Genomic DNA, 13,437 nt, shown 5'->3' on the forward strand with positions numbered 1-13,437 from the left:
TGAAGTTCTAACAGTGACAAGTTATAAAGCGCTCTCAAATTCTGTGCCCACAACGTGGATATGTTCTTATTCCATCCAGAGGAATTTTCAGCATCTGACTTGCTGAGAAGAGATTCAGCTTCAGACATTCATTGCTAGGTCCACCACATTGGAACATTTTTGGCAATCAGATTAGTATAGTGATTATTCCAATTTTTATTTTATACTTTAAGATGCGTATTTTAATTATGTTTCTGTTATGTGGCTATTTTTATTGGTATTGTGTGAAAATGAGTACCTCTATAAAAAACAAGTATATGGCAAAACTGTAAATGTTGAAATTTAAGTCATCTGTAAAGTATGTAAAAAATAATATTCACTTCTGCAGGATAATTCAGAACTGGTGGAGCAGACGAAAACTGCGGCAGGAGTATGGTTCACAGCAAAAAACAACTTTACCACAATGGGAAAAAGACTATAACTTGCTGCCTTTAAATGCCTATGGACTCTTTGATGAATACCTCGAAATGAGTATGAACAATTCTTTCTTTGTTGCCTGATTCTGGTGGTCCGATATAATAATATTGTGCTTTTTTAAAAATAACATCTTCCAAGATAGTGTTGCATCCATTCTTGTAAGGTTATAAAATTATTTTCAGAGAGATAACCATTTTGCAGCAAAAACATATCTCGTGCCACTGTGATTTAAATTTTGAGGCATCATAGATCTATAAGCGTAAATGAAATTAGATTAACCAGGCATGTTGACTCTAATAGCAGATACTATGCTTTCTAACATTTCAAACTATAGCAGAGACAAAGAGGAGGTACTGAAAGGAGAAACTGGTTTGATCTAGAAGCTTAAATAGATGATTCCAATCTTTATAGGAAGAAATTTACTCTTATGACTCTGCCATTGTTAGTATTTAATGTTGTGGGTTGCTAAAGAAATGTTTATTTCTGTATAGAAATCATAAGCTTTGTATTCATGCCTTATTCTGCCTTTAGTTTTTAATTACTGTACACTTGGTCATGTATAGTATATATAAAATATACGTACATATTGGTTAAATATGATGTTCCTTCTCACATTTTCCTTCTTAGTCCTTCAGTTTGGATTCACAACCATATTTGTAGCAGCTTTTCCACTTGCTCCATTTCTGGCTTTACTGAACAATATCATTGAAATACGCCTGGATGCATATAAATTTGTCACCCAGTGGAGACGGCCATTAGCTTCCAGAGCAAAAGACATTGGTAAACAGAATTTTTAATGGGTGTAAAGTATTGGTGTGATAGCAAATTGAAGTTGAAATTTGTAATCTTAACATCTGGTCACTGAGAAAAGTTTAATATAGGACTAGGGCAGTGATGGCGAACCTTTTAGAGACCGAGTGCCCAAACTGCAACTCAAAACCCACTTATGTATCTTCGGGTGCTGGGTGGGCGTGGCCCATTGGGTGAGTGTGGCCTATTGGGTGGGTGTAGATGCGTTGGTAACGGCAGATTGGGTGGGACTAAAAAGTTCAATCAATCAATTCCAACTTTGCAAGATCTTTTTTTTCCTGCGAGAAGTTGAAATTGATTGATTGAACTTTTTTTTTTTGCACACAGCAGCGGAAGCCTAAAGCGAAAAGGTTTTATAAAACCCAGCTGAAGGCCTAGGACTGGGGCAATGGTGTGCGTGCCCACAGAGCGGGCTCTGCATGCCAGCTGTGGCACACATGCCATAGGTTCGCCATCATGGGACTAGGGTAATATTTTCAGACAATTAAAATGTGAATCTTCTTCATAACAATTCTGTGGCATTAAAAAAGCCACAGGATACAGCCTATCATGCAGCTATCAAGTATCAGGTAGCTAATACCACAAGGTATTTCATACTTGGGAGAGACCATTTTTAATAAGCCTGCTATCTTGGGCCTTGCCTTTTCCAATTCTCCCATACTTGTAGCACTGAATTGTAGCTATGTGGAAAACGTTTGAGGCAAAAAAAACCAAGGGTAATTTCCAGTTATTTCTATTTAAACCAAAACAGGTATTTAGTCCATGTCTGGAATAGATAGTGTGTACCAGGCCACAACTTAGGGGGGGGAGCCAGATGAGGATATAGTAGTGTCAAAATGAAGGTGGCCAAAGAAAGGTGTTGGAAACATAAGGAGATTGGTTGAACCGATTGTTAATTCCCTTCATGCCACATTCAACTAATTTGCCTATATCTGAACTTTTTGAAGACTCTTCTCTCCCTGCTTCCCTTTAGTTTCTATCAATGTCCTTTACTTCAAACCTTGTTATAAAGGAAGATAGTGTGAAGATCAGCAGGTGGGCTAATGCACAGCCCATGAGGACAAAGAAAAAAGCTTGGTTCAGATTTTATTTTGGCTGAAACTCAAAACAATGTTGAATTTCAGTTCTGTTGAGCCATATCACTTCCAGAATATCCAACAGAACTTCCAAGACAATGTGTACATGTCCATTTTACAAAACACATTTTTGTTTACAAGCTTCTCCTTAAATAGTAGAGTTGTGCTACTATATTTATAGATCATAAGTACAGTCCAATGATGGAATATCATGATACACCAAGGTGGATCCTGTAAATCAGATTTCCTTTGGTGCTTTCCAGATTTGTTGAATTGTAAATGTCAGACTCGGGGTGGCAGGCTTTTTATTTTAATACATTTGTAGGCACCATAGGAGAATAGCCAACATAGTCTATGGTAGCAAAACATCAAGAGGAATTTGAGGACACCTTTTCCAAACTTAATAAAATTTATCAATTGGAAAAAGTACTACCACACTCTGATTTTTTAATTCATTTGGAAAAATATCTAATGGGGAAATCTTTGATATTGACTTATCTCGGAGCAAGTGGTATTTTGTGGGAATAGGTCTGGTAGACCTATCTAGAACTGGACCATAAGCAATGTTGATTAAAGTAGTGTGTAAATGCTACAATTTAATAATTTCAGAAGTTGAAACTGACATGGCTATTCTTTTTTTTTGTTAGGAATCTGGTATGGAATTCTTGAAGGCATTGGAATTCTTTCTGTCATCACAAATGCATTTGTTATTGCTGTGACTTCCGATTTTATCCCACGGCTTGTTTATGCTTACAAATATGGACCATGTGCAGGTCAAGGAGAGGCTGGACAAAAGTAATTTTTTTAGAAATATCCCACAAAATAATCCAAATGTCTATTGCAGTTTCAATTTTAGAACCTCATAGCAACTTATCTAAGACTTCACTGTTTTTCATAGGTAGGACTATGAACTTTTTAATGAGATATTTACAGAGAAATATCATTGGTTAGGCTTTTTTCTTTGTATCCAAATTATTCTGCTTTGACTCTACTGCAAAAATATAAAATAATTTTGAAGGAGATTAAATCTCCAATACAGCCAGCTTTTATTAGCTATTTATGAGAAAGTAATGAAGGCAGGCCACAAAACAACCTTTTAGAAAGAACAAGTATTCTAATGCTAATAATTGAACAAATAACTTTGGTTTAAGATTATTGAACATGTGATTGTCATATTAAAGTTAACTGTACTTTTCAAAATCACAAATAACACCACTACATAAAATAATATATTACTCTGTGATACCAATAAGATCTATTATTTCTATTTTGATATTTCTTTGCTATGAAATAAACCTTATAGGCTTTTTGAAAGACCATAGATGGCATAATCTATGTGTCTGAATTCAAATAAGCTAGGCAGTATTTGTTTCATTAACCATTTAGTTGTGTTATATTTTGCATTCCTGCTATACAGAATGCTATTTTGGAAATTGGAATTTTCTTATGAGTGGATATATTTGGATGTTATTGCAGCTTTGTCACAGAAGGCTAAAAGACAAAGTTACAATTTTGGATATGCATTTCTGCTCATTCATTAATGAGTCAAGGATTTGGTACTTAATTACAGACAGGAGGGAAAGCCAATATTCTCTTGCTATAATTTCTATAAAATTATTTCCTGTAAAGCTGAGTGTGAAGAACTGAGTTATTGATTATCCTTTCTAGCAATGTATAGCTGCATTGCTTTTTCTGAGGAAAAACATTTTGAAACTGCATTATATGAATTTTTTTCACCTTAAGCTGCTGGTAGTGAGAACAGCAGTGAGAACTGAAAGAAGCATAGCAGATTAAACAACACATTTTATAAGAAAGTCAATAAAGTTATTTGTTTATTTAATCCATCACAGTGACCAGTAGAAAGTGCTTCAACTCCATTCCAGTCGTAGCTGTCAGCCGATCCCTGGCAGAAGATTGCCATGTCCAGGGGCTTTTTCAAAGATGCTCCTCTTTTTATGATGGGCTCTTCAGAGTTTGAGTTGTTTGTATCATCCCATTTCAGTGCAAAAAAGGGCTTTACTGGGGTGGAATGGCAATATTTTTAAAAAATATCTTGGAACCAATGAATTCTCATGTAGCTAATGATGTGATCATATGCTATATCTGAGGGCAAATGAATGTAATTCTAAGACAAGGCAAATCTACAATATTGTCATTTGCCTTTAATGACATTTCATTGTTATATGTTATTTTTTTCCCTAGGATTAGTAAACTGATTTGAAGTTTAAAAAATTCATACCTGTGTCGAGCCAATTGAAGTTGAAAATACAAAAAAAAATCAGCATGAGTGAAGTACATATTTAGCATATTCACAAATAAATATTTAACTCAGATCTATTACAATATTTTAAAAATAAAAAGTATTATTTAGGAAGAATATAGTTACATAAAAATGGTTGGATCCATACTGCATTCGGTGTATCCTATTCACGTCATCCCATTCATTTCAACTGAAATCAATATCATCTAAATTAGCCTTGATTAAGATTCCATTGAGTCCAGTGTATATTCTGTAATTTTGATTTTGTTAAGTTTGTTCTTCATTCCAATCTTCCTTATAGCCCTTTAGCTCACTTAGTATTAAAAATAACTTAAAACTGGTCAGTGACATTACTCCATTACTAACTAGTACTCCATGTCCAGTTCTCCATTGACTGGGATTTCTTTTTAAATAATTTTATATAACATGTGATTGCAGAAAAAATATTTAAATTGAGAATCAGTATTTTATTCTTGAAGTTATGAAACAGAAAAAAACCCAAGCTCTTAGAAAACCGAACAATTTTGTGTTTTTTACTGGATAATAAAAATCTCAATGTATATTTATCTCAACTTACAAATAACCTGACTATTGCTTTAGAAGAGATGTTTACTCATATTTTCCCAAATGTAAATGATGAGAAGGTTGGCAGATAGTTTCTGTATTATTTTCATGAATCCAGAATTAGGACCAACAGCTCTTCCTAGGATGTTCATTGTTAGCAAATGATCTGAGTAATATGGACCTGAGTTTTCATGACTACTTATTAGAGAATCTGGTGTAAGAAGGCTGTGTTCTGAGTAAAATCATTCTTCCTTTCTAGATGTATGGTTGGCTATGTTAATGCAAGTTTATCACTATTTCTGGTGTCCGATTTTGAACATCGTTCAGAACTATTATCAAATGGAAGTGAGCTTTCTGATGTATCTTTAAAATATTGCAGGTAAAGAAACATGTGAAAATGCTGTCATGTTTATTAGAAATTTTTACTGCTTTACCATTATTATTTTTATACAAAAAGTATACATTTTCAAAAAAAAATAACACTGACCTACAGCAACAGTAGCAACAAAAAGCCATTTTCAGAAATAGAAAACTTTAAATGCTTGTCTTAAAAAAAAGTTCTTTATGCCGTGTGAAATCAAATCAGGATTTTCCTGAGTTATTCTTAGGTCTGTGTCACAACTTCTATCAGTAATATGGGGTGGTAAAATACTAATTTATCCAATGCAGTACATATGAATCAAATTACTAAAATGCTGAATGGATACCATTTTATTATAGAAAAAGCTAGAACATTATCCACTGACATCCACAGGGAGGGACAAACAAGCAAGATGGTGATTATGGTATGATTGAAGCCCTACCACTTTGTATATGATTCAGTATCATGCATATTGGTCTTTATCATGCTATAACCACCATCTAGCCTGTTCTGACATCCTCCCATAGACACTAGAGGTATTAGTAGCTATGTAGACCATTACTATCTGCATTTAAGATGTGAATTGTCCTCAGATTATGACCATTCATTGACTGTTCAAAATTCAGACAGGTCCTCAGAATTCCGGCTGTTGCAATGTCCTGCTGATCACATAACCACAATTTCCAACCTTCCCTGCTGGCTTCCCACAAGCAAAGATAATAGGGAAGTCAGTAGGAAGTCAGAATGTCCACCTTACCAGGTAGATTAGACAAGAAACATAAGCTATTTCTAGCTTATGTTTTATTGTAAAGGTACATTAACAGAATCCTACAAGTGTGAAAGTACAATTCTCCCTCCATCACCTTAAGGAAGGTCCTTCCTGAGCCTCTTTCTCTATCCACTATGCAGCTGTGGGCTATGCTGTCTCTTCTCTAGGTAGGATCATTTCGCCCATTCTCTCAAAGACATTCTACCATACTATTACACTCAATCTGAGAAATCCCCCACTTAGCAATCCATGGGTTCTTCATTTAATAATGACAACTGGGACTGTCAGAATTGCTATCACTAAATGGCATGATCATGTGATATTGCACTTTACAACCACATTGCTTAGTAATGGAGTTCTCACTTCCAATTGTCATTATAACCTAGGAATATCAATAGACGTTAAATTTGTTATGAAAATATAACAGTATTAAGATTTAAGATTTAAGATTTATTGAGATTTTTATACCGCCCTTCTCCCAAAGGGACTCAGGGCGGTTCACAGGGCATAAATATAAACAACAGTACAAACATTAAAAGATAATTAAATTAATGCCCAAGTTAAAACCAGAATAATAAAACAAACCTATAAAAAACCCAAGTACCCCCATCAGGCCAGACCCGCTAGTTCAAATAAATGGGTCTTCAACCCGCGACGGAAGGATCGGAGGTCTGATGCCATCCGGAGCTCAACCGGCAGTTGGTTCCATAACGCCGGAGCACCCACAGAGAAGGCCCTCCCCCTGGGGGCCACCAGTCGACATTCCCTGACAGGAGGCACCCTGAGGAGGCCCTCTCTGTGGGCGCGCACAGGGCGGAGGGGAGTCGACGCCGGCAGCAGGTGGTCCTCGAGGTATCGCGGACCCATGCCATGTAGGGACTTAAAGATCATAACCAAAACCTTGAACCTTACCCGGAAGACAACTGGTAACCAATGCAGCTCACGGAGCAAAGGTGTAACATGGGAGTACCGGGAAACTCCCAAGACAACTCTCGCGGCCGCATTCTGTACCAGTTGGAGCCTCCGAGTAGTCTTCAAGGGAAGTCCCATGTAGAGAGCGTTACAGTAGTCTAGGCGAGAGGTCACGAGCGCATGAGTGACCGTACACAAGGCCTCCCGGTCCAGATAGGGCCGCAACTGGCGCACCAGGCGAACCTGGGCAAAAGCCCCCCTAGTCACGGCCACTATGTGATCCTCCAAAGTGAGTCGTGAATCTAGGAGGACTCCCAAGTTGCGAGCCCTATCCACAGGGGGTAAAAGCTCACCCCCCATAGAAAGAGGTGGAACATCCCAGGTGTCTCGGGAAGCCGGAATGTACAGCCACTCAGTCTTGTCAGGGTAGAGTTGAAGTCTGTTCCTCCCCATCCAGACCCGAACCGCCTCCAGGCAACGGGACATCACAGCGAGGGCATCACTGGGGTGGTTTGGGGTCGAAATAAAAAGTTGGGTATCATCAGCATATTGATGATACCCAACTCCAAAACCACGAATGATCTCACCCAGCGGTTTCATATAGATGTTGAACAGGAGAGGCGAGAGGACCGACCCCTGAGGAACTCCACAAGCGAGAGTCCTAGGGGTCGACCTCTGCCCCCCTGCCAACACCGACTGCGAGCGTCCCAGGAGATAGGAGGAGAACCACTGAAAAACCGTGCCTCCCACTCCCAATCCCCTGAGACGCCGCAGCAGGATACCATGGTCGATGGTATCGAAAGCCGCCGAGAGGTCTAATAGGACTAGGACAGAGGAATACCCCCTATCCCGAGCCCTCCAGAGATCATTCACCAGAGCGACCAATGCCGTCTCCGTGCTGTGCCCGGGCCTGAAACCCAATTGGTAAGGGTCCAGATAATCCGCTTCATCCAGGACCAGAGGGAGCTGATGCGCCACCACACTCTCAACAACCTTCGCAAGAAAGCGAAGGTTGGAGACTGGACGAAAGTTGTTCAATACAGCTGGGTCCAAGGCAGGCTTCTTGAGGAGAGGTCTCACCACCGCCTCCTTCAAGATGGTGGGGAAACAACCCTCACTCAAAGAAGCAGATATAACCGCCTGGAGCCAGCCTCGTGTCCTCTCCCTAGCTGCATAAACCAGCCAAGAAGGGCACGGGTCCAATAAACATGTGGTGGAACTCAGCTTCCCCATAATCCTGTCCACTTCATCAGGGGTCACAGAATCAAACTCCTCCCAGATAACATTGACAAGACCGCCCGTGTCCTGATCGTCAGACTCTGCCCAGCTGGAGTCCAAACCGGTCCGAATCCGAGCGATTTTATCCGACAGATGTTGACCAAACTCCTCGGCACGACCCTGCAAGGGATCCTCCCTCACCTCCTGATTAAGAAGGGAGCGAGTCACCCTAAACAAGGCGGCCGGGCGATTATCTGCGGACGCGATGAGGGTGGAGAAGTAATTACACCTCGCCTCCCTCATCGCAGCGAGATAAGACCTAATGTAGGTTCTTAACCGCAATCGGTCGGGTTCAGATCGGCTGGACCTCCAGCAGCTCTCTAGGCCCCGTTTCCGACGCTTCATCTCCCGGAGCTCCGCGGAGAACCATGGAGCTCGCTGGGATCTGCGCCGGGTCAGGGGCCGCAAGGGTACAACCCGGTCAAGTGCCTCAGTGGCTGCCCTTTCCCAGGCTTCCACTAAGGCATCCGCCGAGCTGTGAGCAATGGAGGCAGGTGGAGACCCCAGCGCCGCTTGGAATCTCTCAGGATCCATTAGGCGTCTGGGGCGGTACCATCTAGTTGGCTCCGTACCTCCACGGCGGGGGGTGGCAAAATGGAAGACCAGCCGCAGGAGGTGATGATCGGTCCATGACAGGGGCATAATAAATGGAAAGCCCCCACCAAGATCATCCAACCACCGTCCAGATAAGAAAATCAGGTCAAGGGTGTGGCCTCCCTCATGAGTTGGCTCAGAAATTACCTGCGTCAGGTCCATGGCCGTCATGGAAGCCATGAACTCCCGAGCAAGCTCAGATGAACCTCCCAGGGATGGTAGGTTGACGTCTCCCAAAACTATAAGTTTGGGGAACTCAACCACCAACCCTGAGAGGACATCGAGCAGCTCGGGCAGGGCTGCCGCTACGCGACTAGGCGAAATGTACACGAGCAGCAAGCCCAACTGCGCCCCAGAGCCAAATCTCATGAAGAGAGACTCACACCCGACTATCTGAGGAACGGTGGTCTCCCGCGGACATAAGGTCTCCCTAACAATCACTGCCACACCCCCACCCCTACCCTGAGTTCGAGGCTGGTGTAGCACCCGGAAGCCTGGTGGGCAAAGATCAACCAAAGGGACCCCACCCTCTGGGCCCAACCAAGTCTCCGTGATGCAAGCCAGGTCCGCATGCTCACCCTCAACTAAATCCCTAATAAGGGGAGCCTTGTTGACCACGGACCTGGCATTCAGGTACACCAGCCGGAGCTCAGGAGGCTGCACATCATCGCTCCCTGAACCTCGGGAAAGAAGCAGAGGGTCGGAGCGCCCCACCGCTTGCAAATAGCGGAGACGGCGCTCCCGGTAACGATATGGCCCCCTGTCTATCCGCCTGCTGCCATTCCCCGTCGTGGGAATTGGTAATCCCACGACCCGCTCATGAGCCCCGGAGACAACATGTGTTTGAATTTTAACACCAAAAGACAAGAAGAGCGAGATATAGATAGATAGAAGGGGTAGAAACACAAGAAATAGGTAGGATCCCAAACAGTTGGTTAAAAACCAGCCATTTATGTAGATAAATGTGGTGGTAATCTGTGACATAAACCATTGATAACCATGACTGATCTGACTATTCTCACTAGTTTGGTAGGTGTCCCCTTTCTCGCTCATCATTCCATGTGTCCCTCACAAACATATGTACTAAATGGAATAGGGTGACAATAACAGATAGGATTGGCATGCCATTCTTCTTGAAATTATTACCTATACAATTATCTACAGCTGCCATACTGTTCTTTTTAATGGCAAGCAACATTATGCAACATAAATGGTTTAAATCATCTTGTTAAGGTCATCTAGAAGCTCAGTATATTGGGAATTTCCATAATTCTTTCACAGCCTTTATTTTCAGTTATTAATGGGATCAATGGTGAACAAAGGCTTCAAAGAATATCATAGTACCGTATTTTCCGGCGTATAAGACGACTTGGCGTATAAGACGACCCCCGACTTTTGAGAAGATTTTCAAGATTTTTCGTCTTATACGCCGGAAAATACTTACATGCCAGTTGCCAAGTGTCCGACACAAGCCCGATTCAGCCCCGTCTGATGCAGATGGTGCAAAGCCTCCCTTTTGAAGCCCAAAGGGGCTTTTCCTTCCACCCACCCATTTGAGAGCACATTTGCAGATGGAGCAGCCGCGCGTCTGGATCCAAGCCCCGCCCAGGAGGCAGTCAGCCAGGTGGGCTCGGAAGACGCGCTGGAGAGCTGGGCTTGGGGCGGCCATGCCGAGGCTGGCTGGCGAGGGCCACTGCGGTGGTCTGCGGGCAAGAGGGGCGCCAGGCCTGCCGGAAGTCCCCGGAAGTTGCTGGAATGGGCTGGCAGGCACACTCTTCCCCGGCCCGCCGGAAGTTCCTGGAACGGCCTGGCGGCGGGCGGGCGCTCCCTCCCCAACCCGCCGGCGAGCGTCTCCCAAAGCGCAGCGTCTGGCGGCCGGGAGTCCGTCGGCCTGGTCGCTGGCGAGCTGGCCCGCGGCTGGGGCCGGGGCCCAGGAACCGGTAGCCAGGTGCGGGTGGGGGGAAGAAAAGCCGGGCGCGGGCTTCTGCGGCTGGTTGCGAGGCCGGATGCAGGCGTCTGCCGGATCGCCAGTGAGTGGTCTCGAGGCCCCGCTGAATGTCGGGCCTGCCGGGCCCAACATGCCGCCCCCTCTATCCAGGGTCCTCCTGCAGGAGTAGAAGACAACTGCCGGGAGAGATAGCGGGTAGCAGGGCACGCTCTGCTTATGCTCAGATGCCACTTGGGTGAGGGGGAGGGGCTTCCTGCCGCTCCTGGGGTCTGGCGTTTGCAAGGGGGAGGGGAAGGGGCTTAGAGGCTCTTGGGGGTGGGAAGGGAGAGTCACGTTGGAGGGGGGACTGGACTAAGGAGGCTTGAAGTTGCTTTGCACGAACGGGGACGCTCGATTGATTTATGTACTATTTTCCGGCGTATAAGACTGGGCGTATAAGACGACCCCCCAACTTTTGAGAAGATTTTCATGGGTTAAAAAGTCATCTTATACGCCGGAAAATACGGTAATATACATTCAGTAGATGTCTTGCATTTTAATAGATAAAATTTATCCTTTTTTTGCTTCTCCTTTCAGGTACAGAGACTATCGTGATCCCCCTCATTCTCCAGTGCCCTATGGCTACACACTACAATTCTGGCATGTCTTAGCTGCACGGTTGGCATTTATTATAGTTTTTGAGGTAAATTTCAGTTTTGCAGCCTTCCAAATGTAAAACTTAAAAATGATTGAACTGCCACTGTAATGGTTGAGTGTCAAGGTATAAAATGCTGATCCTATTAACACTGGGTAGGCTGACCCTGTATAATAAATTCTGGTCTCCTATTAGTGGCTTGTGCTCAATTTCTTTCTCTTTGAATATCTATTGAAAGGTTGCCAAAATAGTGTTTTCAGAACACTATTCATATAAATTCACAGTATAAGATCTTCCTGTGTGAATCTATTAATTCAAAATAACCGTTGTTTGTATGTAGGATGGCTCACAGAAGCTTTTTGTCTAATTCTGTGACATTTTAGGTTAGCATTTTTGTAACAACATAGTTGAAATATTTAAACCAATTTCACTGCCCAAAAGTTTCAAAGTAACTAAAAGAAATTCAGCTAAACCCCCTGCATTACTCTATAGAGCAGGGGGCTCCAATCTTCGGTCTGTGGACTAGCACAAACAAAGTCCCATCCACGGGATGCAGGCCACACGTGAAACCCTGCCCCCTCTGGTCCATGACGAAACCTCTCTCCATGGAACTGGTACCTAGTGTCCAAAAGGTTGGGGGCCGGTATAGAGTTATATTATTATATGATATAATGGATGCACAGATAATTCACTAAATTTAAATATATTAAAATTTAAATAACACTAAAATATTTTTTAAAATTCTTAAATGTATCTTGATTGTTTCCTCCTCCTATCTATTTCTTTATTGTAGTGAACTGAATAAATTGACCACTAGTAAGTACAGTTAGCAATTAACATTGCCATTTGAGTACTATAAGGAATAGATAGTTCTTGGTTCTTTGGGATGTGAGGATGTTAAGTGATTCTTTTAAAAAGTAAATACAGAAATATCAGAAATGTGCATGGAGACATAATTGTATTTTTCCCATTATGTTTATTAATAATAAAGATTACTGTATAAGTGTTCAGGTTTGTATGGAAGTGAATTCACTTGCTTTTAAAACTTTCTTTACAGCATCTTGTGTTTTGCATAAAACACTTGATTTCCTATTTAATCCCAGATCTTCCCAAAGATCTAAGGGATCGTATGAGAAGAGAAAAATATCTGATTCAGGAAATGATGTATGAAGCTGAACTTGAGCGCCTTCAGAAGGAACAAAAGGAGAAGAAGAAAAATGGAAAATCTTACCACAAGGAATGGCCATAACTGATGGAATGGGCATTTCTAAACATACATGTAAAGTAATTTCCCCAGTAGACTATGTAATTTTTCAAATAAATCAAAAGTTCAGATGAGTATTTTGAGGACATTGAACAGGGGTACTGAACACAGATCAGTAACATTTTCCATGGTTAGTGTATTTTTATTAAAGGATACAGTATAGCATAGTTATATCCTGCTATGGATAGGATTTAGCAATATATTTTTCAGAGCTGTGCAAAGCATTTGTACAAGACAGTTGAAGTACTGTTCCTTGAAGCATTAAAATGGCTCTATTCTGCAAAAAGACAGGCACACTAAAGTAATCCTTTAAGAAAATGCCTCATTTAGCAACTATCCATAATTACAATGGAAAGAATAACTTTACGACCAATCCTTGCATTTATGACGTTTGCAGGTCTGTAAAGCAAAGGAATGCTGAAATAAGATAAGCAACATTCCTGTTTCACTTAACTGCTTTGCTTAATGACCGATTGGCTGGTGTCAATTGTGACTGATAAACAAGGACTAT

The 13,437-nt window shown here is 42.0% G+C and overlaps 1 protein-coding gene across 1 annotated transcript in view; it reads left to right on the plus strand.

Moving 5' to 3' along the window:
- Positions 1–12,911, plus strand: part of ANO4 (anoctamin 4) — a gene marked incomplete at both ends in the record, with an annotated part of 103,626 nt that extends 90,715 nt beyond the window's left edge. The window contains 6 exons of the mRNA XM_081330632.1: positions 368–510; positions 1,084–1,236; positions 2,990–3,137; positions 5,426–5,545; positions 11,605–11,710; positions 12,720–12,911. Coding sequence (XP_081186758.1) covers positions 368–510; positions 1,084–1,236; positions 2,990–3,137; positions 5,426–5,545; positions 11,605–11,710; positions 12,720–12,911 — 862 coding nt within the window. The remainder of the gene's footprint in view (positions 1–367; positions 511–1,083; positions 1,237–2,989; positions 3,138–5,425; positions 5,546–11,604; positions 11,711–12,719) is intronic.
- Between the last annotated feature and the right edge of the window lie 526 nt (positions 12,912–13,437).

This window comes from Vipera berus (genome assembly GCF_964194415.1).
Source record: "Vipera berus genome assembly, chromosome: 6".
Taxonomy (NCBI): Eukaryota; Metazoa; Chordata; class Lepidosauria; order Squamata; family Viperidae; genus Vipera; species Vipera berus.